The sequence below is a fragment of the Lutjanus erythropterus genome, chromosome 17, assembly GCF_056507025.1.
Source record: "Lutjanus erythropterus isolate fLutEry1 chromosome 17, fLutEry1.hap2, whole genome shotgun sequence".
NCBI classification, from domain to species: domain Eukaryota; kingdom Metazoa; phylum Chordata; class Actinopteri; order Lutjaniformes; family Lutjanidae; genus Lutjanus; species Lutjanus erythropterus.
In genome coordinates, this window is record NC_139333.1 from 29,218,597 (window position 1) to 29,246,250 (window position 27,654).

Sequence of the window (27,654 nt, forward strand, 5' to 3'; positions counted from 1 at the left end):
CTCTTTAGCAGAAGGAACCACAAGTTCCATTCGAGGAGAAGGATCAATAAATACTTTCAGATGCATTAACCAGACCTGAACTTTGTCAGATGATTGACCTCAAACAGCGTCAGAACAAAAGATTCACTGTGTGATCACAATGAAGCGACAGCATCCTTTCTCTTCCTCTGTGAGTAACTGACTGAAAAAATCTGCCTTACAGCCTTCAGTGCACCGAGATCATGAGACAAGAGGCAGCACGCTCCTCCACGGAACAAACCTCAGCCTGCACATTAACATGCACACAGCATTTCAGCCCGATTTAATGTACGCACAGAGGAGACACGGCCGGGCTGCAGGCACAGATTTGTATGGAAAGTGCAGCAAGTCATAAGTGGCAGGTATTGCAGACGTGCTGCATGTTGTGGTGGTGATGGAGGGCCACCCAGCAGCCACGCATGCAAATCAAACTGACATGCAGCTCCGTGCTGCAGCACGACGACATGTCTGAACCAACTGGAACACTGGATTCAGTGTTTGCAACGCTGCACGGCTCCAAAACCTGCTGCTGCCGACCGAGAAGAAATGACACGGAGAGTAAAGAGAGGTGTAAGACAGAGAGAGAGGAGGTGGTGGGGGGGTCGGAGGGCCATGGATTATGTAATCTTTGTGGCTGGCAGGAATAAGCATGTGTTCTACTTTATACCACAGCACAAAGCAAATTCAGATCATTGGATTAAAGTAAAAGGAGCAATTACAGCTACAAACTATTAGCCAATGAATGGATTAGTCGATCAAAAGATCTGATAACAGATTAATCAGTTCAGTCGTTTTTTATGTAAAAAGAATCCAAAAAATCTCTGGTCTCAGATGAAAATATTCACAGGTTTTCTTGGTCTCCTTGGGGTCTGGGAAATTGTTTTTTAATTTATTATTTATAATTTATATGTATTCAGAGACCAAATGATTAATAGGTTAATCACAAAAAAACTATACAAGATCCATTGATGATGAAAATAATCTTAAAATGCAGCTCGAGTAGCAAGAAAACAAACTAAAAATACTCAATTAGAATAAAAGTCCCAGCGTTCAGAATTACACAACAGCACATTTCCATGTGTTATATCATCATTATATATTATATACGGCAGCAAGATATTAAGTTTTCAGTCATATAAACCACAGAGTGTGTTTGCTGCTTTTAGTGACATGACACACATCAGTCCATTATCAAAAGGTTTATGAACATTTGTACAGATATTCATGGTCCTCAGAGTCCTAATCACTTGTGTCACTATGAGATCAAACTCTTCATTTATGGCTTAACATTCCCATGAGCCTTAGCTGTACTTTGTATTAGTGATCAACATTATACCAATTAGCATTTAGCTCAAAGTATGGCTGTAGATTCTTAGGCTAAGCTCCAAATAGCAAACCTTTTCTTTTATTTTTAGTAAGCACTGCCCTTACAAGTACATACTGCTGCATACAGCAGGACAAATGAACACTGTGCCTTTAACTCTGACCCTCTTGCTCATAAATCTGTTTGCAGATGAATATGTAGTTTGTAGCGCAAAATCTGTACAGATGAAAAAGAAAAAACATGCAATTTGGACAGCGAGCTTTCATCTGCGCCGCCTTCACACTGACTCAGTTAATGTGACGGATGTTCCGCTGTGCAGAGGATTGTGGGTCAGAATAACCAGAAAAGCACACTGGCTTGTTTACTGCACAATGGAACACACTATATCTTCTTACAAAGAACTTTATTTCATAGCTTATTTTGATATTTTCATGTCATTTGCAATATTTAATTAAAGCGTTCCATTAAAAAAAATGTGTTCTGTGAGCGCCCACACTTTTTTAAGAAACTGGACCCGATCCAAATCAAACAACCAGTCAAAGTTAGCGAGCACATAACCAGCCAATCATAGCAGTGACTCTGTCCAAACAAGGGTCATCCAGGTTCTTTGTGTCTTTCTTTCCTCTGAGGCAGACATAACTAACCAAGTAAAACAGACGTTAGTTTGCTAGTTATTTACAACAGTTGACAAGCTTGACTTTCTGCCCAGTAACATGTGTGCTTGTGTTTGGTGCATCATTTGGTGGGAGGGGCAAAGCTGTCTGCATTGTGTAAATGGCCTCCTGCAGCTTTAATAACATGGTAGTTCTGGGTACTACCATGGATGCACAGTCAGTTTTGTTGCATGCTGCTCTGTCTGTCAGCTGTGCAGGTAACCTGGAACTCCTCCCCCCATCATCCCCTGCTTTGTGACACCTGTTGACTGGAAAACCCTCTCCAGCCCCGCCCACACACACTCTCTCTGACACACAGTAGCCAGCTTCATCAGCTGTTATCAGCCACCTCTTTCTGTTTCTTTGCTTTAAGTGCACCAAACCTTGTCCTGAAAATTCTAGTTGTTGTTGTTCCTCCTCCTCAGCACACTGACCTACTCTGGAGAGGGGCCAAAGCGAGCCCGACTCTCCTCCAAGCAGGCTGCAGAGACATCTAGCAGGCCGCGGCCAACCCGCGATGACCCTCCTCACTCTCCCTCGAACAAGTGTGATACTGAGCTCTTGTGTGTTCAGGAGAGCAGAGAGAAAGATGTTTCCTGAAGTCTCTTTCTGTTCAGCTCTCAGGACTTTTGTAGCTTCTAACTGAATCTCTGTTCTTTTAGTTTCTCTCCTGTGTCGCTGTTTGTACCTTCAGATCTGCATTATTTTACCGCTTCATATTCACTTTCAGCTTGTCGGAGGCGTGTTAAGTTACTGCTGGTGAAACCCCCGAATGAAAACACAAACACAAACAAAAAACTAATTTACCATGTAATGTTGTGTCAGATATCATCACAGTCTGTTACAGTATGGAGACATTTTTATTGTGACATTCAATATATTCAGGCCTGCAACTAATGATCATTTTCTTTTTCTTGATTAATCAATTTGTTAGTTAGTTAGTTAGTTTGGTACTTGGAAAATGTTGATCAGTGTTTTCCAAAGCCTAACATGATGTCCTCAAATGTCTTCTTTTGTCCACAACTCAAAGATATTCAGTTTACTGTCATAGAGAGAAGTATAGAAACACACTTAAGAAGCTGAAATCAGAGAATTTTGACTTTTTTCTTGCAAAATGACTCAAACCAATTCATTGATTATCAAAATAGATAGTGATTAATTTAATAATAATCTATTATTCTCTAAATATATTGTTATCCCTAATATTCACTATACTACTACAATACTAATGAAGCATTAATATGTAAAGAGAATTTACATGTTGTAGGATGTTGATGTGGAGTAAATTCTAACTATTATAATAGTACATCATATTTTATGAGTAAAAAGTAAAATACTTCCCTCTGATAAGCACTGAATTCAAAGTATTGAGCTGCATAAATACTCAAGTAAAGTATAAGTAGCTGTGGCTAAATGTACTTCGTTACTTTGCAGCAGGCTGACTAGGAAACATGGCGAGCGATCTAAAAATATCCCATTTCAGATGTTCTCCAGATTATGTTGCATAACTCAAATACACAATTCCTTCCTTTCTTCTTGCTGAGCTCAGCATCGAGCTGCACACTGTGGTAGGCAGTGTGGGTTAATTAAAAGCAGCAGTACATATCATTCCCGGTGATTTGCAGCACATGAGCTCAAGTATGCATTGAGATGCCAGAGCGAGGCCACAGGAGATGGATGTCTGTGCTCCCAGTTTCTGCCACGCCCGATACGAGCATGCAATCAGCCTTGTCGTGCACGCGTGTCCGTTTGTGACAAGAAAAATAATGCAGACTTGAGGGTTTGCAGGGCAGAAACAGAGACACAGAGTGCACGCAGGAAAAGGCTCGGAGTGTGAGGGCAGGTGACGGCCGGCCTGCGTGATAATGAGCCCTGCTCACCCACACATGCACCCCGGCTGGAATTCCAACAATCCCAAGAGTTCCTCAATGGAATTCCAGAGAGCCAGAGGAAGACAGATCAATCACAGACTGTGGGACGCAGCAGACCGCAAACAAGTGACACAAGGAAGGACAGGAAGAGACAGCAGAGGGAGGAGGAGGGGGCGGCTGGTAGCAGAAAGAGATTTCAAAATAACTCCCTGAGCTGTTTGGCCCCCTCCGACCGCTCTGGCAGGTTGTGAGATACTCTATACTTCCAAAGATGGCAGCTCCTTTAGGTTACAGCTGTTGGAAGCTCCTTTGGGAACCATGTCGTCACCGGCTCGCGCTACACTTCCTGTGCACCCGATGATACTCGCAGAAAGACTTCAGAGCAGGAACACAACACTTCCAGCAAATAACAGAGATCTGGCAGGTTCATCGTGCAGCTACAGTCTACAGACGTGTGCAATCTAAGACCACCGTTCTGGACATCTCAAAATCCACAACCACAACCCTGTAGACACAGTAACAATCTGACCTGAGTGTCGTCCACCTCTGCTTATGACTTGATGTGTTTTTGTTGGGCTGTGCGTCTGTATTTGTTTCGTCCATTTAAATTTGTCCTGTTTTCTTCATGTACATAAATGTGAACTCTTTGCATTAATAAAGGTGAAAATTCTAAAACCAAACAATATAAAAGAGCCTTAAACTGAACTTAGACTCTGGCGTCGGTTCTGTGCAAACTAGGGGTGCAAGAAAATACTGACACTCTTGAGTATTGCGATATCATGTTTTGTGGGCGCAGTCTTGTTATTAGGGCTGCACAATATGATAGAAAAGTCATTAATTATTTTTGGTGAAATTGCAGTTACGATACACGATACAGTCAGTGGAAATGATCATTTTTGCACCAAACAAACATGTTTTCTTTCATCTGGAAGAGTTTTAGACCAGAGAATCTCTGCAGCACCTCATTATAATTTTTTTTACACTTTTTCCCTTTTTCAAAAAGCTGTGATTTGGTTCTGATTCTGTGATTTGGATATTACACATGGCCATATCACGGTTTCCATAGTTTGATGATTAATTCTGCAGCCCTATTTGCTCTGATTGAATGAAATAGTAAACTTTTTAAAAGCTTTTTTGGTGTGTTCTTTATACTATACTTTATACTTAACCATTGGTTAAGGAAAATGCACAAAAGTTTCAAAAGTTTTTAAAAGTTTCCTACCCTACTTATTTCTTTATTTCTCAGGGACAGTGCATTAATAAACATTACTGTAAATATGACAGAATCAGCCAAAAGGCTAGTTTTCATGTGCAGTCCCTGGTCAGATGTAAAGTTAGGAACCAAAAATAATTACAAAAACTGACAATTAAGGAAGAAGTCATAACAATGATCCTAAAGGCTTGTTAATTATATCACAACAATCAGCTGATTTACTGCCAGACAACAAAAAGGTGGAAATCAAGAATCAGTCCAGGACACTAAATAAAGAACAAACATTAAACCTTGTTGTTGTTTACAGTCAAGCACTCTGATGTTTTACTTCATATGAAACAATCTGAAAACTTATGGTTATTGGTATTATCAGGGTATTGTTAAAAAAAACAAACCCGCATTTCTGTTGCATTATTTCGTCCCTTTCACACATGCACGTCAACATGTTTGTGTTTGCATTTTAACATTTCAGTCCACGTCTGAAGAAGCACCAAGACCAGGATTACATTTCTGACACAATTTCTACAAGACTCGGGCCTGAAACAAACCTCCCACTGCTCCGACGGCTCATCATTCCAAAACCCCATTAGTCTGAAAAATGTCCCTTATCCCGACAGCCTGTTGTCCTGAAAATGAAGGCCCATTGCTCTGATAATACAAACTCGCTGTGCAGTTGTTGGAGGTAAGAATTAGTGTGTTACTGCACAAGCAGACAAATGGGCTTTCGGTCTAGTGGGACATTTTGTTGACATGCTGTTGGAGTTTTGAAACATTGGAACGGCGCTGAAATAAGTATGATCGTAAGAACGGACAGGCTACATAGTGCACAAGGTTAATCTATTAGAGGATTCACAAAGCTGAGTGTCCCTTCACTCAAAAACATGGGCCTTCAACTGCAAAAAACTGAGTCACTGATGCAGACTGGAGCACAGCTGAGGGCACAGACATGAACTAATTATTATACCGTCCACATTCATGTATCCATGAGGGTCTGTATATCTTGAGATCTGGTTGTGTGCATGCAGAAAACACAGGAGAGCATCTCCATGTGTGCAGACGCCCAACACAGTACAAACAAAAGCATGTGTGCATCCACTGTTCACATCTGTGTGCGTTCTTCTACATGATGCCGGCAGTGTTAATCGATTAGCTTTATCAAGTAAAATGCTGAACCAATCTCAAATAGGATGATTTGCTGCATTTCTCTGTTTTATATCTTTGTAAATTGAATATTTTTGTGTTTATGTCTATAAATCTGACAAAATTAGACATTTAGAAATATCATTTTGGCAAAATCTGTGGCAATTTCTCACTGTTTTCTGACTTTTTGAAACAATTCATCAAAAATGTATGAGGAGAATAATCAGTTATACAAATAATCTTTAGTTGCAGTCTCTTGCTAGAAGCTCTTATAAAATATAGATGCTCCACTGTGTGTTTTAATGGGACTTTTCTTTCTGCACACACTTAGAAAGACACATGATCGAGCACAAGTTGCCAATTTACTGAAATTCCTTTTCTTTCCAATCTCTGCTGAGGTGCTAATTGGAGCTGGTGATGACTTGTTTTATTCAACACGAGCAGAAACACAAGCGAAGGGAGAAAAAAAAGCCAACAGGTGTAAAAACTGCTGACTGTTGGGTAATATCAGCATGAAGAGGATCTTCTCATGCAATTACAACAGTTTAAAATTCAGCAGAGAGAAAATAGCTGCCGGTGCTGCCACTTTTCCTAAATCACCAGCGTGAAGCATGGAGTGAAACGTTCGGCAATACTAAATTCTCATTAAGTTGTATCAAATCCAGACAGTCATTAAATGCATGAAGTGTGGCGCAAATATGTCTCCCTCCAGAGTCGTTTTAGCTGCAATCTTTATATACTTCAGAGAATTAAAAATTGTGAAATAAACAGAAGAGCTGCAGCTGCTTCAGTTTTAAAGTTGGAGTGAAGGTTAAGAGAAATACACACACATCACGCAATCAGATGGAGATCAGTGCCTCGATCTACCTGCAACAAACTGCATTTAGAGCTGCAACGACGAGTCGATCAATACACAAATAATTCAATTAATTTTAAAAAGTAATTCATCATCCAAACACGGCAGAAAATGTCAGTGTTTCTGCGTTTTCATATCACATCACACTTATCTTTAGGTTCCGACATCAGTTTGGACATTTCTCATCATTTTCGGACATTTTACAGATCAAACTATTGATAAATCCATAAAATAATCAGGACTCAACAAAAAGACTTGCACGCTTTCCTGGGGCAAGTTAATCTGGAAACTCACCCACCTGACCAGGCAAGTTGTAAAAAGGAATAAAACTATGAAAATATTTGATAATAAATTAAATGTTAAAGTCATTTTTCATTAAAAATGGCAGAAAATGTTGTTTTCAGCCTCTCACATGTGGAAGTTTCCTGCTTTTCTTTGTCTTTATCATATTAAACTGAGTATCTTTGGATTTTAGACAAAATGAGGCATTTAAAGACATCACCTTGGACTTTGAAAAACTGGGATGGACATTTTTCTCTATTTTCTGACATTTTATAGACAGAAGACTTTGTATTAATTTGTTAGCCGATAACACATAAAACAATTTGTGCAGGCGTTAAACCCCAAAATAATCAGTAGATTAATTTATTATCAAAAACTGCTGTTAGTTGCAGCCCTCATTGCATTATTTATAGGGCTGCGCCTAACAATTATTTTTCTTATTTATTCATAAGTTGATTATCTCCTTAATTAATCAATTGTTAATTAAATGTTTGAACCATAAAATGTCAGACATTGGTGAAAAATGTCCAAAGTGAAGTCCCCCAATGTCTTGTTTTGTCCACAACCCAAAGATATTCAGTTTCCTGTCTGAAGCAAGATAATATTCACAGGTGAGAAGATGAAATCGGAAAATTTTGACTCAAAACGATTAAACAATCATCAAAATAGTTGGTGATTACATTAATAGTCAATTAATAATCAATGAATTGCTGCAGCTCTAATTATTTCCTTCCACTATCTTGCATTTCAGGGCTGTTCCTCACCCCTCCCTGCCTCGTCCTCTTTCTTGTTCTCATCACATTTCAGCAGTGAAATCTGGAAACCTGCTGCCATCACGACCAGAGAGTTACTCCAGGTTGAACTGAGACCTGGATTTATGTCTCTCTTGTTTTCGGCACGCTCTCTGTCTCTCTCTCTCTCTTTTTTTTTATTTAATTGCACAACATTAAATTTAATATCTCAGCACACACCTCTGCCTGCACGCACGGCTGCAACAAGGCTGAAATAAACAGGAAAAATGTCCTAAATGTTGCTGCTGATTCTTGCCATCAGAGAAGTGGCTGCAGGCAGAATGTATGCACGCTTACTCAGTCATCCCCCCCCCCGAAAACAGAAGTACAGTTAGTGGATCATCTGAACAATGCTCTGAACAATTCTACTGTTATTGCAGCAAAAAAAGCCACTATAGGCCTGGAACCGGACCAACAATTGGCCCGTCGAAACAGCAAATTTAGTATCTGTGCAGCTGAAAACGCAGCCTCCATTTGCATGACAAACGGGACATTTGTGCAGGGGCGCGAGGGCCGGCCGAGGCTGCAGGGGGGACACGAGCTGGGAGGGCCGCTGTCACGCTGCCATCGGCCAGCCGAGCACACTACAGCACTCAGCACACCAGAGCGCACAATGGCGAGGGCAGAAAGCGTCCGGGCCGCACTGACAGGGCAGCGCTCGAGACGGAGACCCAAGACTTCACATGTGTCTGTGCCAAACGATATGAGAATAGAAGGAAACCAGCAGCAGCAGCAGCAGCAGAGGGGTGAAGTGACTGAGCTCAGTCTGGTCTGATTTAAATAAAACACAGGGACCTGATGCTTATTTTAGCTTTGTACTCATTTCCTTCAGCAGTTGTAAGTTATACAACACTTTGTACAATCTGTGCAGAGCTGAGAGTAACATGCACTCTGTCTTTTTTTTTTTTTTTATACAAAACAAAATGTGTTCAGTAGACTGAAGGTTAAAAACTGTCATGTGTCAGAATTTAGTATTAACTGTCCAGCCAGGTTTATAATATTGTTTACTCATTCTTTGATCAGGTAGTTCCTGATTGAACTCAAAATTTTTCCAATTTTAGACAATTTAATTTAGTTCTTGCACAGCTTATTTTAGACAACATTAAATATTAAAGAGGCTTGGTTGCTTTTGATTAATTTAAAAAAAATGCTTCAATTTTATCTTAAACCTGCTTAAACCTAAAAAATTATATTAACCACTTGGAAGCAGTGAAACTTTTTTAAGTTGAGATGAAATGCCCTTTTAGTCTTGAGATCACATCCTCGTTCATATTGTGCAATTTAAAAATAACTTTAAAGGACCAGAGTGTTGGATTTAGTTGCATCTAGTGGTGAGGTTGCAGATTGCAAACTTGTCACCACACTCTCCTAAGTCCATATCTTAATTAATTCAGTAAAGTCATAAAGTCAGTATTTGATTTGTCCATTCTGAGCTACCATAGAAACATGGTGCAACATGGCAGCAGCCATACAAGAAGACCTGCTCCTTCTGTACATATAAACAAACAACAACATTCTTATGAATATTAAATTGCATTTCTGCCAAATTTGGCAAATAAATCCGCCTTTAATTCAAATCATATAAACATCAGCTCTCATACATTCAAAGTCAACTTTTTGAGAAGTGACAACAGCAGTAATGTTGCAGTGCAGTAAAAGTTCAGATACTGGTATCAGTGATACTTCTCTGTAATTCATTCATTAGTTACGTCATTTATTACCCTGATAATTTTACCATAACTCTAACCAACCCAAACCAAAGGAGGCAGCGAATATCAGCCAATCAGATAACAATGATAGTAATTATATCACAAGCACACAGGGGTTAGTAGTGTACGACTGTACAGTGTACTATACTGTATATGCAAAGTTCAGGAATCTGAATCAATATGATAAAGGAAAGAAAAAGTATCAGAACATCACTGGAAAATATCCGTCACACATCTCTGAAGCTAAAGGTGATGATGTCATCAGATTACCAGTTTTATGGGACCATGAGCACAAAATAAAAACAAAATATTCAACTTATTATCAGACAAGAAACAGAAAAGCAGCAAAGTCTGACCAATGACAAACATTTTTACTTTAAAGACGATTTAAAATGTTGTCCAAAAAATGGCTACTATTTTTCTGTCTACAAATTAATTGTTTCATCATTACTACGTAGGGATGCTAATCAATCAGAGCTGCAACGATTAATCAATTATTAAATCAATTCATTGGTTTGAAGTTTTTTTCAAGGGAAAAAAAGTACAAAATTCTCTGATTCCAGCTTCTTAAATGTGAATATTTTCTGTTTTCTTTGCTACTTTATAACAGTAAACTCGAAATCTTTGGCTTGTGGACAAAACAAAACAAAAACAAAACAAAAGAGCAGCTGTTTAGAGCGAGAACCTCATTGTTTTATTATTCTGTTAGTTTAAATTGTTTGTGCTTCCTGAATTTGAGTTTCAGATGCTAATTTTCTCCTAAAATTGTTTAAATAAAACTGTGAAAAATGCTAATTGACTGTAAACACGTTCAACTATCAATTAAGATGAATGCACAAAAATTGCAGCCCTTCACACAGCTGCAGGAGAAGCATGTGTGTGTCCTCGAGGTGACTGACAGAAGCCATTTTGCTCTTGTTTGTTGAGCTACAAAAAGTCAAGACAACAACTTCATCAAGTCAATTAATGACAAATCGTTTGATCGAATATTGCTTCCAGTACTCGATCTGCACCGTCACAACATCAATGAACGATGACAGAAACCAACTTCTGCTGTCAGGAAAGTCCCAAACCGACTCATTCATCTGCTCACAATAAAAAACTGTGTGTGCATTATTCATCACGAGATGAACCGGCTGCAACAAGAAGACGAGAAGACAGTTCCTCTGTGTGGGTGGGAGGACGATTGACTGTAGCAGATAAACACTGAGAGGCTCCAACCATCAGGGGCGATCGCTCTCCTACCTGTTCACATCCTGCACAGACTCTGACTCTCACTCTGTGTGTGTGTGTGTGTGTGTGTGTGTGTGTGTGTGTGTGTGTGTGTGTGTGTGTGTGTGTTCTGCATGTTGTGCAATGAACCAGCCTCACTTTGGACTTCTTGGAAAACACGGTAAGGGGAGGAAAAACGCCTGAGCTGCTTTCACTGTAGCTGCTTTTTTCCTTTCTCTGCAGGCTGCATTCAATGAGGAACTTAAAGGAATAGTTCGGACCATTTGAAGCAGGGTTGTGAGCAGTGCTTAGATGGCGGTCGATAAGGTCCCAGTTTGGACAAGCAGCAGGAGTACTGGTATAGGAAGCAAAACATATTTTATCCATCGAAAACAATCAGTTAACGTGTACGCTAGGGCTGCGCAATATGGTTAAATAAAATCATATTGCAATTATTTTGACAAATACTACGATATTAGTTTGAATGATCATTTTTGCATTAAATCTGGAGAAAAAAGATTTGTAGGTCAGGGCATCTTTCGCAGCACTAAAATACTCCATTATAATGTTGTTTCATCACATATTTTTCCTTTGTCAAAAAAAAATTGCGATTTGGATATTGCACTTAGTCATATTGCCATTTCAACAACATTCAAATTAATTGTGCAAGCCTAGTGTACAGTGTATTTTGATTATTTTTCAACACCTTACTTTGTCATCAGACAGCCTTTTCTGATGGGAAACTGCTGTTATACAAGCCATATATAGTTCTGTCCGAACCAACCAAACTCCATAGGCGAAATCATTAATTTTACCTCATAGAACACAGGAGTTTCTGGTCTACTGCTGCCATGATCTGTTTGTTTGTTTGTGTTATTGTGCGACTTCCGTGTTTTAAATTATAGCTCGGATTCATCGAAGTCACACAATAACACAAACTAACTAACAGATCAAGGCAGCGGTAGAGTAACACCTCCTGTGTTCTGTGCGTTAAAATGACAGTTTTTGCATGTGGAGTTTGGTTGGTTTGGAGACAGTGAAAACTGGGCTTATGTGAGAGCAGTTTCCCATTACATCAGCCAATACCAGCTTAAATATTGGCTATAGTTAGAACATTTTCTATGCTTTACCTTGCTGACAGAAAACCTTGGTTATTTAAGCAAAATATTGCTCTCTCAAAACCAACCAAACTCAACTGGCAAAAACAGTCATTTTAGCTTGCAGAACATGGGAGGTGCTGCTCTACTGCTGGCTTGGTCTGTCAATTTGTTATTGTGTAACTTTGGTGAATCCAAACCTGTTAAAACACTAAAGTCACACAAAATCACAAACAAACTAAATACTCAAGGTAGTGGTAGACCAACAACTCATGTTCAGCAAGGTCAAATTACTGTTTTTGCATGTGGAGTTTGGTGCTTTGTATAGAGCAATATTTGGCTTATGTAACAGTTGTTTCTTGTTACACAAGAAAGTATCAGTTTAAGTGTACACTTTAGAATATTTTCAGCACTTTACCTTGCTACCAGGAAACTGTTTTCAATAGGAAATAGTCGCTATACAGGCCAAATATTTATTTCTCCAAACCAACCAAAAAAAAATGTAATTTTACCTGGGAGAACACGGGTGTTGCTGGTCTACTGCTGCCCAGAACAGTTAGTTTGTTTCCATTATTGTGTGACTTTGTTGAATCCAAACTAAACCCTTAAAACACCAAAGTCACACAATAACACAAACAAATTAACAGACTGAGGCAGTGGTAGACGAACACCTTGTGTGTTCTGTGAGGTAAAATGAATGATTTTATCTATGGAGTTTGGTTGGTTTGCAGAGAGCGATATTTGTATTTTATTACAGCATTTCTCTGTTAGAAAAGGCTGCCTGACAGCACAGTAAAGTGGTGAAAATATTCTAAATATAACATGCACTTAAACAGATATTGATTTTTTAGTTGGCTACAATATGTTTTGCTTCTGACTGCTGGTACTCCTGCGGCTTCTCTAAACTGGGGTCGTACCAACCACCATCTGCTGCAGGTAACACACTGACTGTGGGCATGTACCCCACATCAAATAATCCAAAGTATCCCTTTAAATAACTCCCAGGCTGCAGGGAGTTTCTCCTCCGCTCTCCTTGTTGTTGTTGCTGCTGCACGGTGATAAAAGTTGGGGTCAAAGTGTGACATGCATGCTTGTGTATGCACGCTGAGGACAGAGCTGGACATCAGTGGACACTCACCCAGGGGTTTGACACACATCCAGCTGACAGAATGTGTTTTAACAGCCCGAACGAGCCCCCTGTTCCTGAACTCACCACCACAACAAATTCTATTATTAGATTCCCATTTTCTATCCCATAAGCAGAAACAAATCTGCAGCCAGTAAACAGTCAAACTTGACAGCAGCTGCAGGTTGTCACGTCATGTTGCCCTCTCCTGCACCAAACCACGCATTATTTGTAGTCCTGCACGCGACATGGCTCTCATTATTTACCTTGAGCCGTGCAGCAACTCGTGCGGAGTTTATTATAAAGAGTTGCAGTGTCCTTGTCTATCTCGTGACTATTAAAGGCGCCCTGTGCTCAACATCCCTGCTGCCTGTGCGCTGTTATAACATCAATATGAGTGAGTACATAGAGCATCGTCTTACCAGGAACTGTGCAAAGGGGAAGATCTTAAAACAGGAAATGCAACTGACCCTTGTAAACCATGTAACTTTAAAATGCACGGGCCGAGCCGGAGCTGCAGCCGTGCATGTTGCACACCGTGCAGCCGTGATTGCATGTCGCTAGTTTTGCACAGATCGGTGCGATATTCTTACCTCCCTTTGGCTGAGACATTTCCCCTTTGCTTTGATGAGGGGGAGGGGAAGCACAAAAGACTTTGCCTTCTTTCTCACTCCCTCCCTCCATCGCCCTCGCACTGGAGCTTCAGCGGCTTGCTTTTGCAACAAAGATGCAAAATACAAGCCTCGATCTTCATGCACTTGGAGCCTTTTTGCGTCCGAGGCGTGCGTGTCCGTGCGGGGAGCGCTGGTACGAATGCACCGCCCGCGCAGGCGACGGGAAAACAGGTAATTTTGCAATTGCACTGCAAAGAATTCTCCGCAGCACTTACATGATGGGCCAAGGCTGGCAGCTGAAAGCTCCTAACTTGGATCAGTGTGAGCCCCTGCGAGAGAACGTTCTTCCTGCTTGGAGCGCGGGGGATGATGGGAAATGTAGTCCCGGCAGTAAAAAAAAAAAAAAAAAAAAAAAAACCAAAACGCTTCCTTTCATCTCAGTACTGGTTTTGTTTTATCTTAGCTGGAGCCTTTATTTGTGAAATGATATTTACTCATGTAATAGTAGTACAAGTTTATAGTACTAGTACTACATTGTGGTATTTACTGCACTGCACTCAGAGGGAAATACTGTACTTGTCACTCAACTACTTTTGTCCGCCAGCTGTGGTGCATATTATGAATTCTTTAAACAAAACATGATCAGCTCATAAAATGCGAGGCTTTATTCAGATCAAGTAAAAGAAGTTATATCAGTTTAGTAATACTCCATTACAAATAAAAGTACTGTTTTCAAAATCAGCTACATGTGCATTAAATATTAAAAGTAAAAGTAATTAAGTAATTAATATAATATTATTACTAATGCATCCATGTGTAGCTGTAGGGTTTGATTTTTTTTATTTATATACTATGTATATAAATACAAATATAGCAGTGGTGGTAAGAGTACTGAAAATCTGTACTCAAGTACTGTTACATTACTAAAATATTACTCAATTACAAATAAAAGTGTTAGAAAAATACTTAGGTGAGTGTACAAATTATTTCAAAAACTACTCAAAGTATTAGTTACTTTTAACTGTTGATGTTATGGTTTCTTTTTCTCCAAATCTCCAGATTAGAACTGAAGATTTCCTTAACCGCTAACTGAAAACACTAACAATTAATTAATCATTAATAATTTCTTAGATACAAAACATGTTTTTTGTCATTGTCAGTGTTTTCTAGAGTTGTTGTCTTTTTTTTTTTTTTTTTTTTTTTTTGTCATTTTAAGTTTAATAACTTTCTTTATTTAACAAACGTCTCCACCAGACAGTGTAGTGTCAAATAAGGTGCAATTTCTGGCATGACTATTGACTAAATATCAATTGATACATTTTTAATTGATTAAAGTCTTAACGGCAATTAATTGATTAATCATGAATCATTAACATTCTTACTCCAAACGTTTCCTGGTTTTTTTTGGGTGATCAGATCACCTGATTGGCTCCTAAAATACTAAAATGCAGATGAAAGGTTTGGATATTAATTCAAATTATACTCAGTAGTCAACTATGATTTTTAAAAGTAACTAAGTAGATTACATAGTGTAAAGTATACTCAAGTACATGTCAAAATACAGACTTGAAAATCCATTCAAAAAAGTACAAGTACCCAAAACAACAACTTAATTACGGTCATTTGAGTATTTGTAATGAGTTATTTCCACCCCTGTGTAATGTTTCACGACACAATAATGTTATTATACTGTTTTACTCCTCTGATTTTTACATGTTGGTTGTTTTGTCTGTCAGTGTCTTAACTTTTGTCATGTTTTTATGTTTTGTGTGGAATCCAGGAAGAGGAGCTGATGCTTTATATCAGCTAATAAAATTCTCTGATTTCAGTTTCTCAAATGTAAATATTTTTTGTTTATTTTAGTCCTTTTATGACAGTAAACTTAATATCTTTGTGTTTTGGACATGACAAGACATTTGAAGACATCCGTTTGGGCTTTGGAAAACACTGATCAGCATTTTTCACCCTTTATTGACATTTTTGGACCAAACCACTAATCAATTAATAATCAATTAAAGAAAGTAATCAACAGATTAATCAATGATGAAATAATCATTAGTAGCCCTAATAGTGTTGATATACATGCAGCAGTGACAATGATGCTGCTGAAAACTTCTGTTTGTAATAGAGGATGTGGTATTGTCAAATTTACTTAAAGGGGAAATTCACCACTTTTCATGTGGATGTCCAGTCAGTGTTGATGGTAAATGTAATCAGTTGAAGTAATTAATTGACATGATGAGTATTTTTGTCACCTAAAACTACATTTTGGCCAACAAAGTAACAGCTATAGGTGGTGATAGATGCCAACATGGTCATCAGAAGATTGTGTGCGATGTATCCTGGTACATGTAGGCACTGCCAGCTCGCTCTCTGAGCAGGAGAACTCAGTTTTTTATGTCAATATAGCAGCAATGAAGAATTTATTGCTTAAATTGGCTGCAGTGGACACCTGCGTGGAAAGTGGTGAATTTTCCCTTTAAGAGAAATAACTTCATGTCATTCTGTTTCTCTGTATTGTGATGTTATTGTATGTCTGTACCTTCTAGAGGAGAATCCCTCCTCTGTTTCTGTTTCTGCTCTGCCCCCCATTAAAGGTTTTTGTGGGGAATTGTCCTTTACCTGTGTCACATGTTTTTATTGCATATTGTGGTGAAGTGATGAAACCATGAAATCAAATGACAATCAGGACTTTCTTTTTTTTAAATTTACTTTTAAAACTTCAGTAAAAATCTTTATTATGAGGTAACACTGATTAATGACAGTGAATCTAACGACTTCAATCACATTGATGAACTAATTACGTCTACTGTGGTGTGAAGGCTTATAAGAGTGGTTTTGTAAATATATGATGAGTAAAGTGAAAGTAAAAGTAAAAATGTGTCTGTCTGCACCTGAAGTTCAACAGGTTCAACATCTGGTGCCCATTAAGAGCTGATTTAGTGATCTGCAGGTCAAAACTAAAACTAAACTTTGAAGAAAAGTGTTTTTCTTTTAAAAAAAAAAATCTAAGTTACATATAATTACTATTTCAACCTCATCTTAATGACTATATTTCACTTCCAAACAAAGTCATTAAAATGCTGTTGAAACAACAGTTATTTGAAACCTAAACATCTAAAAACATTTTTATTTTTACATCAAATCTCTCCCAGCAGACATCTTCATGTACTTTGACCTGCAAATCACTAAAACCAGTTCTGACTGGGTGATGAATAATAACTGACCCCTTCATCTTAAATGGGGGGTAATAGCACCAATATTTCACAACAATACAACGAACATGTAGCAGGAACAGAATCTAAAACATAAGGGTTAAAGCTGAAGATATTTTATATTTTTCTTACTGTCAACAGATCCCATGCAAAGAACAAAGCTGACAATGTGTCAGTATTTTATGACTTCTCTGTTTGTGGCTTTCAGCGCCAAGCTCATTGGTTCCTACTGATGATTTAAATTTCTAAAAACTGCTCATAAATATAGTTTCTTTTTCTTTTTTTTCTTTTTTTTTTTTTTTTAAAAGCTCAGTATATTCCTAAAACAGCTGGTTGCTGTAGTTTTTAGGAAAAGTTACTCAAACAGGAGGAAACAGTGCATTTATAGGGGACTATTTTCAGCTGCGGATTAATACACATTTGGTTCTTTAGTGAATATTTATAGCGGGAGGTGGAAACTCGAGTTGCAAGTTGCAAATTTGAGAACTTGGCACTTTCCTGAGACTTGACACCAACGACTTGATAGGGCTTGACTTTTTTTAAATTAAATATTTGCATTTTTATAGATATTGTGAGAAGTTATGTTTTGTTTCTGAAGCATGATTGAGTGACTTCTAGTGCACTGTGTGCAAATGCATTCAAATTGATTATCCGTTTTATTGAGACGACATATCGTTAACAGGTAAAAGACAATCAGGGGGCTGATTCGGGGCCGTATAGCCAGATATCCAGGTGCATTATTAGCTACCTTACTTGTGACTCCCACAGTACTTGTTAGTAGATAAATTCATTGTTTTAATCTTTTCATGGGTTTTGTTGACAGTAATAGAAAAACAGAATCACACCAGACTCATCCTTTAAAGGGATAGTTCAGGGCCCCGTTTCTCAGGGCCTTCGTAGTGCTACGTGCATCGTAAGTTGTATTTTAAGGTCTCCCTTAAGGTTGTCCCAACTCTGGGAAACAGCCCGTAACCTTAAGGAAGACCTTAAAATACAACTTACAATGCATGTAGCGCTACGAAGGCTCTGAGAAACGGGGCCCAGATCATTTAAAGTGGGGGTGTATGAGGTACTTATCAATGGTCAGTGTATTACTGTCAGTAGATGTCGGTTGGCAAAACCCCAGTTTGGAGAAGCAGAGAAGGGTACCAGCACAGAAGCTGAGCATTGTACTGCTGTATTTTAGCAACTTAAAAAAAGGTTCAACTAAAAAAAAAATCAACATCAGTATGGGTGTATTTTTAATATTTTCACCTCTTTACCACGCTGTCAGACAGACTTTTCTAATGGGAAACTGCTGTTACATAATCCAAATATTGCTCTCTCCAAACCAACCAAACTCCATAGATCAGTAATTTTACACAGGACGTGCTCGTCTACCACTGCCTCCATCAGTTGTTATTGTGTGACTTTACTGAATCCAAACTATCCTTTTAAAGTCACACAATAACAGAAACAAACTAACCGACAGAAACAGCTGTAGATCAGTAACTCCTGTGTTCTGTGAGGTAAAATTACTGATTTTGCCAATGGAGTTTGGTTGTTTTGGAGTGAGCCATAATTGGCTTATATAATGACGATTTCCTGGCAGAAAAGGACGTCTGATTGCAAGGTAAAGCAGTTAAAAAAATTCTGAATATAGCATGCACTTAAACTGATATTGGCTTTCTTTAAGGTGGACCTTCCTTAAGTGGCTTAAATACCTTTTGTTGGTGACCCCATCGACAGCGGTGCACTGCTTAGCTTCTGTGTTGATGACTTTGCTTCTGTCAACTATTAAGTGCCTCATACAAACCCAACTTCAAACAATTCATAATGATTTTACAGCCTGATTCACAAAATGCTCTCAGACAGTCATGAGTCAGGCTGTAATGAGTTAGTTGCCCAATGAAAACAGCCATTGAGATGAGACAAATGATCCAAACATCACACATGAGGAGGATTCAGGTCCGTGACCTCATGATGTGATATGAGTGAGATGTCATTTCAGAGGGTTGAACTGTGTGCATGGTGAGGTACGGTGGCTCAGAGGGTCAGTTCTTGGTGGCGATGAGGGTTTGGTACAGCGGCTTCACCACAATATGGAGGAAGAGGGAGCTGTCGATGAGGTATTCCGATGTCCGGCGGTACAGGTCGGCTTCGGCTAAGAAGTCGCCATTCTCCTCCGTGCTCTGGTGGAAGTTGTAGACGTGTTTCACCACCACCTTCCCCTGCTGCTGCGCCATCACGAGCACCGTCTTCTGGAAGTTCACCCCGGCGAAATCTGCGCTGGACGTAGCCGGTGTGATGATGATGCGAGGGCGTCCTCCCTCCACACGTGTCGGCTGCATGGCGCCCGTCTCTGTGTACATTGGCCTCATGCTGAGTGGTAACCAGCGTGGCGAGAACAGGGCATTCCAGGTGACACGTTTGCTGGAGTCGTGGCCGCTGGGGCCCAGCTGGGTCTGGAAGCTGGTGCTGCGGTCGTCTCGTGTCGGGTTGCTGATGATCCAGGGTGACCCCCACATCGGTGACAGGTAGTTCCTGGGCATGAAGAGGCTGCAGTTCACATCAAAGTACTTTGCCATGTGCAGCGGCGACGCAGAATGAAACTGGTAGGACATGTAGAGCAGGTCACGCACAGACTCCTGATAGCGAGCCAGGACTGATGACTGCGTCTGCAGGCGGAAGAGCTCTCGTGGCGGCATCATGGCATAGCGCACGGCTCTCAAAGCGTTCTCCGCTGTCAGACCGTCCGGCTCGTTCTGAATAATCCAGGCCTCCAGCGCGGCGAAGAGCTCCATCTCACTCTGCAGGATGAGGTCGGAGCGCTGCAGCAGCGACATGAGCAGCTGGCTGCTGATGGTCACCCACTCGCCGCTCTGCAGCACCGACGACAGGTTCCACGCCATGTACTGAAGACAGCTGTCCCTCAGGGTCACGTCCCCAGCTTGCAGGGCGTACTCGTACCAGCCCGCCACGTAGCCTGAGGTCGAGTCCCGGGCCAGGTTCTGGGTCATGTACTGGGTGATGCCCTGCTGGAGACCTGTCACCTGATACTTCGTGGCCAGCTTGTGTAGAGGTGTGGCCTGGTCCAGATGCAGAGAAATCTCTCCACAGTACAGATACCTGCTCAGAGACAGGAAGTACAGGTTGGATTACATGTAGGAGCATTTAAAACACAACATACAGACAGAATATGAACATGTAGCCTAAAACTTCTGTTCCAAAAATGTTTTATAGGGTTGTTGCTAAACTGATAGCAGTATTGGAAACGGCTCAGATACGGCCTGAAATGCTGGACTGGGTAACGGCAAGTTGGTGAGTCAATGTACTGATCTCATATTATTAGCCCCAAAATGGGATCCTGCTATTTTACAGGAGTGTCTTGTTCATGCAGGGTTATAATTCTTTAAAAAATGACAATATACAGTATCTATATTTTTATCCTGTTTGTATTAAATTGGTACTTGGTGTGAGCCGATATGCAACATTCATGTATTGGGTATTGCAAAGGTAAAAAATAGTATCTGAAAATAGGATGGGGTGCATCTGAAATTAGTAGAGCTGCACTACAGTGTGGGCCAGAAACAGTAATGGAAACCAGTGTAGGCATTATGTTACGGGCAGAGTGTGTTAATGTGAACAGACTATGCTGGAACAAAGGCTCAGAGAAGTGCTGTGCCAGAGCGCAAGGCACAGCTATTCACTGTGTTAACCTTCATTAAATCACTTAAAAACAACACCAGGCTGCTGCGGTATAACCATACAGAGCTGTACACACATCAGACTGAGTGGTTATAATTCCATATTCTGCTTTTTTATGAAGGAGAAGTAACCAGGGTTTGCTGCTGTTTTTAACCCTGAAACACATTGCACTGCATTAATGACTAAACTATGTGAAGCAGGTATGAGGTGAGATCCAGTAGAATGACTGCTGAAATAGCATTCATCTGATGTAATCATGTGAATGGCTTCGCCTTTATTTATTTTATTTCGGCCATTTCTTCCTGATGGAAAATCACAATCAAATTTATTTTTGGTTGCAAATTTATGTTGTTGCAATCATTCATACTCACATTAACATAATGACATACGTCCTGCAGCTTATAATATATATCATATCCAAAACACATCCAAAAACCACATAGAGTTGACTGTAAACAGGGAAGAGGCAGAGTGTTGCGAACTGCAATAAAAATCCCAATTTAGATGCTTATTTCAAACATACTTTGCCAAGAATGCTTCTAAAATCTGCATAATATCAGCATATCCCACTTGTCTTAATTAGAAAATGGTACATTTGGAAAAAGGCCTAATTTGGAATATCCGACGCAGTCAAGTTTGGAATATTGTCATCTGGAAGTGTGCATGCAGTCACTGTTTCAAGTAACCTCATAGCTGCTCCTTTCAAAAAGTTACAGAAATACAGAAAAATACATTTTGTCGTTCTGTGAAAAGATGCAGTTCACAACGTGAAGAAGAAGATTTTCTCAGTCTGGCAAAAGGCCGGTCTACTGTTTGATCAACCTCATTAACATTTGAGATAAAAAATAAATAGTATTATTGATTACTTCTGCAGCTCAGGCTCCACAGTGTCTCACTGCTCCACCACAGGAGCTGCTATTGAGCAGCACAGCAGTTCACTGATTGATCGATTTGTTTTATGTTGAACTCATCATTGATTCTCAGATGTAGGTTTGCAGTTGCAGAGTTCAGCACTCTAGAGGGCGTGATAACTCAGTAAAACTGGGTGAAGCAGCAGGTTGATCTCCCTCCTGTTGAGATGAAAGTCTCCTCCCGTTGTCTCACCTGATGAACCTGTCGAACACGGCGGCACAGTCGGAGCTCTCCTTCAGGACCAGCGTGCTGCTGTTGCGGCTCAGCAGCAGCTCCTCGAACACGGGGCTCTGCAGGGTGAGCACCAGGGAGTGGGCCAGGATCACCTTCACCTCGTCTGCGTTGGGCGTCTCCACCCTGAGGGAAACGTCGCTGCCGTTCCCCTGAACCAGCAGGGCCTCCAGACGCTGCACCAGGGTCAGAGAGTGGCTGATGGTGTCCCCGCTGCTGCCACCTCCGTCCTGGGCCCCGTCGACTCTCAGCATGCCTGGAGAAAAGAAAAAGGGAGTTATAAGACTGGAAAACAAGTAAAAGAATATATAAATACCAAACAAATAACTCAAAAGCAGGGAAAGTTGAGTTTCTTCAAAAGTTGCACATCAGTTATTAATCGGGGCAGATAGTGGGTCAGTATCATCCAAATCCATGCCATTGATCAGTCCAGCTGCACTCGCTGTCTGGATAATGAGGGATTGTGGGTCATGTTTAATTAAAGCTTTGTCTCAGCTGAGGCAGTTGTTGCACCCTACCCCTCCTCTACCTCCTCCTCCTCCCCCCTGCAGACTAAGCTCTTACTGTAAGTGAGCCTTGATTCATACAAACAAAGTGTGGTTCCTCTTTCTGATTCATGATAAAGAGTCGGCACTTCCTTTTACCCCTGATAAATACAGAACACCACACAAACTTTAGTTGTGGGCCATGTTTGTTCCCTTTAAACAACAACCAGGACTAGACAGAAAGTTTCTGGTGCAGCCTGTTCACAAAGCAGCAGGACAGTTTCATCAAGGTCTAAAGCCAAGAGGAAGAAAGATATTAAAAGGCTGGTTCATCCAATGAATAAAAAAGTTGCTATGAAATCATTAATCTTGGTATATATCTGTCAGCTTTTACATGTCAAAAAATGTTAGTAGACAACCTGGAGTTAAAGGTTTCTGAAATATTCACAAAATGTAATTGATAGATTTTTGCTCATGGACACAAATTGTCCAAATTTGTACAAAAATGATGAATGTGAATGTATGCAACTTCATCTGGTATCACACAAATTAATTAATTAATTATTTTTAATTTTTGTGTATAAAGAACGAGAAAGTCCATGCTGGGAGGAGGTCGGGGTCATGTGACACCAATAGTCAGTGTTAAGGCAGGGATTTGTAGTCCCGGACAGTGATGCATCGATGCAATTTGGATATTGCAGTTTGCCATATTGCGATTCTGATAAAATACGTTTGTTTTAAAAAACCCATATCATGATCCTTTCCTAAATCTAACCAAGTAGTTTTGATGCCTAAATCTAACCAAACTGCAACCATCACCTTAAATATTTCTCAGCCAGCATTACTGTGAAAGTCTAACTGGACGTTGCATTTTTATTATTGCAAACTTCACCATGAAATGAGAGCAACAGTGGATAGTACATTTTGTTATAAAAAAATTATAACTATTTCACAAACTGCTGTAAGACTGTGTGTTTGGGTGGGGAGGAGGGGCTGAATGTTATGTTTCACTTTCTTCTTTTAAAGAAGCAATATTAATATTTTCTTTGGACTGCTGTTAAATCTTAAAGCGATAATTCAGTGTATTACCTACAGTCGATGTCAGTCGACACACCCCCAGTTTGGAGAAACAGTATTGGTAAAGGAAGCAAGAAATGTCCTGCTGTGGACAGAGTCAGCAACTAAACATATATAGGCACCTAAAAAAAATCAATATTAGTTTAAGTGTATACTATATGTACAATATTTTCACAGCTTTACTTTGCTGTCAGAGAGCCTTTTTCAACAGGAAACTGATGACAAAAACAGTCATTTTACCTCACAGAACACAGCAGTTGCTGCTCTGCAACCGATTTGATCTCTTAGTTTGTTTGTGTTGTTGTGTGACTTTTTTGAATCCAAACTAAACTTTTAAATTACAGAAGTCACACAATAACACAGACAAAGTAACCAATCGAGGCAGCAGTAGACCAACAACTGCTGGGCTCTGTGAAGCAAAAGTGATGATTTCGCCTATGGAGTTTGGTTGGTTTGGAGAAAGTGGTATTTGGTTTGTATAGTGTTTTTTTCTCATCAGTAAAGATTGTCTGATGGCAAGGTAAAGTTGTGAAAAAATTCTAAATATAGTATACATTAAAACTGATGTTGATTTTTTTTTAGGTGGCCACAGCAGGACATTGCTTAACTTCCTGCACCGGTTCTCCTGCTGCTTTTCCAAACTGGGGGCATGTCGACCTCCATCTACTGTAGGTAATACACTGAAAAACTAACTAACAAACTATCCCTTTAACATCTTATTGTAACAATAATATAGCAGCTGCCATGGTGCCAAACTGCAGCTTTATTCTCAAAAAATATTTCTTCTCTTATTTTTTTTCTCATGAGTGGCAATAATACTGGAAGTCTGACTTATTCTTGAAATGCAAAATTAAAAAAGATATTTTTTTATACTACTATATTATTTTTTATACCTGGCCCTAACAGTCTTCCATACCAAGTGCTTATACAGTATGAAAGATGAGAAAAAAATCACTGCACACATAAACATTAATGTTTTCTTTGTCACTCGCCCAGTCGAGCAAATGGATCAGAAATCTACTCATTTGTCTAATTTACTTTACAAATTGTTTTAGTATTAGTGGCTATCAAACAACAAAAAAGCGTAATGTGTAATCCAAGGCTGCAACATCTCTAAAATGTCAGAAAATAGTGAAAAATAACCACCAGTTTCTCAAAGTCCAAGACAATGTCTTTAAATGTCTTGTTTTGTCTGTCCAAAATCCAAAGATATTCACTTTAATATGATAAAAAATAAAGTGTCTAAACAGTATCTTATTTTTTGTAATTTGGGTGAAACAATTCTTTCAATGCACAACTGAGAAACAAGATTTATTTTCCTGCAGAGAATCCATCCGTGATTACTATTATTAGTTTAAAAGCCACATCAAAGACTCATTTTCAACAGCGCCTCTGGCCTGCACACCCAGAACCACCACACAAACAAACTGCCAATTCTTTGTTGCAGCCTTAAATTAAAACTGGATCAGACTACAAATTATTCAACACAACATCGTCTCGGTTAATGATGTTTGAGGCGTTAATGAGCTGAGCACTAACTCACCTGCAGCAGCTGCCCCACTGAGAACACAGAGAACCACAAACAGCATCTGAACAACTTGTTTCTCCATCCTCTCTCTCAGTCCTCTGTCTCCGTCCTCTCTGCGTCTGTCTGCCCTGCCGTGGAGGACGAGGGGGTCTGTGTCTGTCTGAATGTGGGACAGGGGTTCTCCTCGCCACATCCGGCCCGCCGCACACACACACGCAGAACCTCATCGATTGGTGGGTGGAAACAGGCCTGGGTTGTTTCCATGACTACCGCTTTGATTCCGACTTTCCTATCCTTGGGTATCAACGCCTGCTGCATGACATTGATTCGATGGGGGGGCCACGGGGGTTCTCAGACAGCTGTGGGATGAGGAACAGCTGGAGTGGTCGGGGGTCTGACTGAGCGAGAACGCTGACATTTGATCTGTGTATGAGAACCGTTCGGAGCAGAATCGGTTCTGATCACAGGTTCTATCTGAATGATCAGTGATCTCTGTGAGCTCTGAAGCTCCACGATGAACCAGCAGCATTAAGAATTTACACAGAACACTCTGAGAAATAAAGGGGCTCACTAGAACCAGAAAGGGTTCTCCTGTGGGGACAAACCGAAGAAAAGGGTTTGTTCCTCTCTGGTTCCAGGTAGAACCTTTTATAAAGGTTGCACTTGGAGCCCCTTACAGTTCTGCTTAGAACCCGACACGCACCTGGGAACCTTATGTGAAAGGTTTCACCCAGAACCCTGCTATGAGAGGATCTACAGAGAATCCTTCCATGGCATAATGGTTCTATGCAGAACCCTCTTTGGGGGTTCTTTCCACAACCTTTCCACCTTCTAAGGGTGCGGCCAAAAATCCACCCAGGAGGTTCTACCAAGAACCTTTTTATATTCCACAGGTTGTTATCTAGAACCCACCCAGGGGTTCTACCAAGAGTCTTCTTATATTCCAAGGGTTTCATCTAGAACCCACAATGGGGTTCTACCAAGACCCTCTTCTATTATGTTACAAAGGACCCACGATGAAAGATTTCAACAATCCTCAAGGAACACTTTGTTCCAAAACTGGTTCTTTTGATGGAAAAGGTTCTTAACAAAGAACCCTTGATGAAAGTTTTCTTCAAAGCAGCGTTCTTCAGAAGCTAATGGTTCTAGGTACAACAGTGGCCCCTGAGGTAGAACCCTTTAGGAACCCTTATTTGTGAGCCTGTAGTTGCAGACTCGACATGATGCAGTTATGTGTGTCAGTGTGTTCAGCTCGTGTGTGCGTGACACAGCAACAAGAGCAATTAATTCACAGCTTCGGGCAACAACACGCCTCATCAGGGGGGAGTAACTTATACAATCAATGATTCTCTGCTAATGATTTTCACTCTAGTTCTCATCAAACATGCAGAACCACAAACCAAAATCCAGACTGTGTCCAGGAACAAAGTCAGGGGGAACGGCTCCACAGCTGACACCCGTCATGTTTATGATCTGTTTATGTCATGTCATGTCAGTGTTGTTGACCTGCAGCCTGCAGTGATCACGTGTCACAGTTGATGTTGATCCCAACAGGACGAGTTCTTCTGTCCCACTGTAACTCTGGACAGACACCGTGTCACTGAGTCTGGATGTTCTCCAGCAGGTCAGTCAGTCATACAGCAGCCACACTGTGATCATACAGAATAAATAAAAGTATTAATCAGTTACTGTGCAAGATTTTCTCCAAAAAACACAAAAATCACCATTGTCTCTGGTCCTGCTGATTCCACCTGAGTGGAAACACCTTTTCAGACACTGTTCCACTGTGGGAAAGACAGCAGGTGTTGTGTCAAAATCTGCTCCCCCTTTAATGTGTTCCCTCTTACTTTAGTCTGCTACACAAAAACATAACCTTTCCGTCAACACAGTGGTGGAAAGAGTACTGAAAATCTCTACTCAAGTACAAGCACTGTCACTTTGCTAAAATATTATACAATTACAAGTAAAAGTACTGGTGTTAGAAATATACTTAAGTACAAAGTATTCTGTGCAAAAACTACTCAGAGTTTTAGTTACTTTAAACTCACACCTCTGCAAACTAGGGTTGCAAATTCATGCATTTTCCTGAACAAATAGATGAAAATGCTAATAATAGATTAATCAGTAATAATTTATAAGATACTAAACATGATTTTCCATAATTTTCATTTTTATTTGTGGTCATTTTTTCTCATTGTAAGTCTAAGAATGGCTGCAAACAGATCCACCAGACAAAACAATGTCAAATGAGGTGCAGTTTCTGCCATGACCATTGATTAAATATCCATGAAAATATTTTTAATTGGTTAAATTCTTAATGCTAATTAATCAATTAATGCTGAATCATGAACATCCTTACTCCATTTGTATGTCACTGCTTTCATTTGTGATCAGATCACCTGATTGTCTATTAAAATGCAGATGAAAGGTCTGGACATTAATTCAAATTGTACTCAGTATTCAACCATGATTTTAAAAGTACTTAAGTAGATTACATCTTGCAGTGCATACTGCAAAAGTACAGACTTGAAATTCTACTCATAAAAGTACAAGTACCCAAAGAAACTACTTAATTACAGTAATTTGAGTATTTGTAATCAGTTACTTCCACCC

The 27,654-nt window shown here is 39.9% G+C and overlaps 2 protein-coding genes across 3 annotated transcripts in view; both read right to left on the reverse strand.

Annotated features, from left to right (window-relative positions):
- map2k6 (mitogen-activated protein kinase kinase 6) overlaps positions 1–14,311 on the reverse strand; it is a 35,919-nt gene extending 21,608 nt beyond the window's left edge. The window contains exon 1 of one of the 2 annotated variants that reach the window (XM_084740639.1): positions 13,886–14,308. In XM_084740639.1, the coding sequence (XP_084596765.1) occupies positions 13,886–13,976 (91 nt within the window). In that variant the 5' untranslated portion in view covers positions 13,977–14,308. Of the gene's footprint in view, positions 1–13,885 lie in introns of both variants that reach the window. The other variant, XM_084740640.1, reaches the window with a different exon arrangement.
- Positions 14,312–18,511: 4,200 nt separating this feature from the next.
- Positions 18,512–25,187, reverse strand: btbd17a (BTB (POZ) domain containing 17a). The gene is made up of 3 exons (XM_084741361.1): positions 25,057–25,187; positions 21,913–22,207; positions 18,512–20,229 (listed from the first exon to the last, which is right to left on the reverse strand). Exons 1-3 carry the CDS (start codon positions 25,121–25,123, stop codon positions 19,155–19,157), a joined length of 1,437 nt encoding a protein of 478 aa, XP_084597487.1. The 5' UTR covers positions 25,124–25,187; the 3' UTR covers positions 18,512–19,154.
- Positions 25,188–27,654: the final 2,467 nt, after the last annotated feature.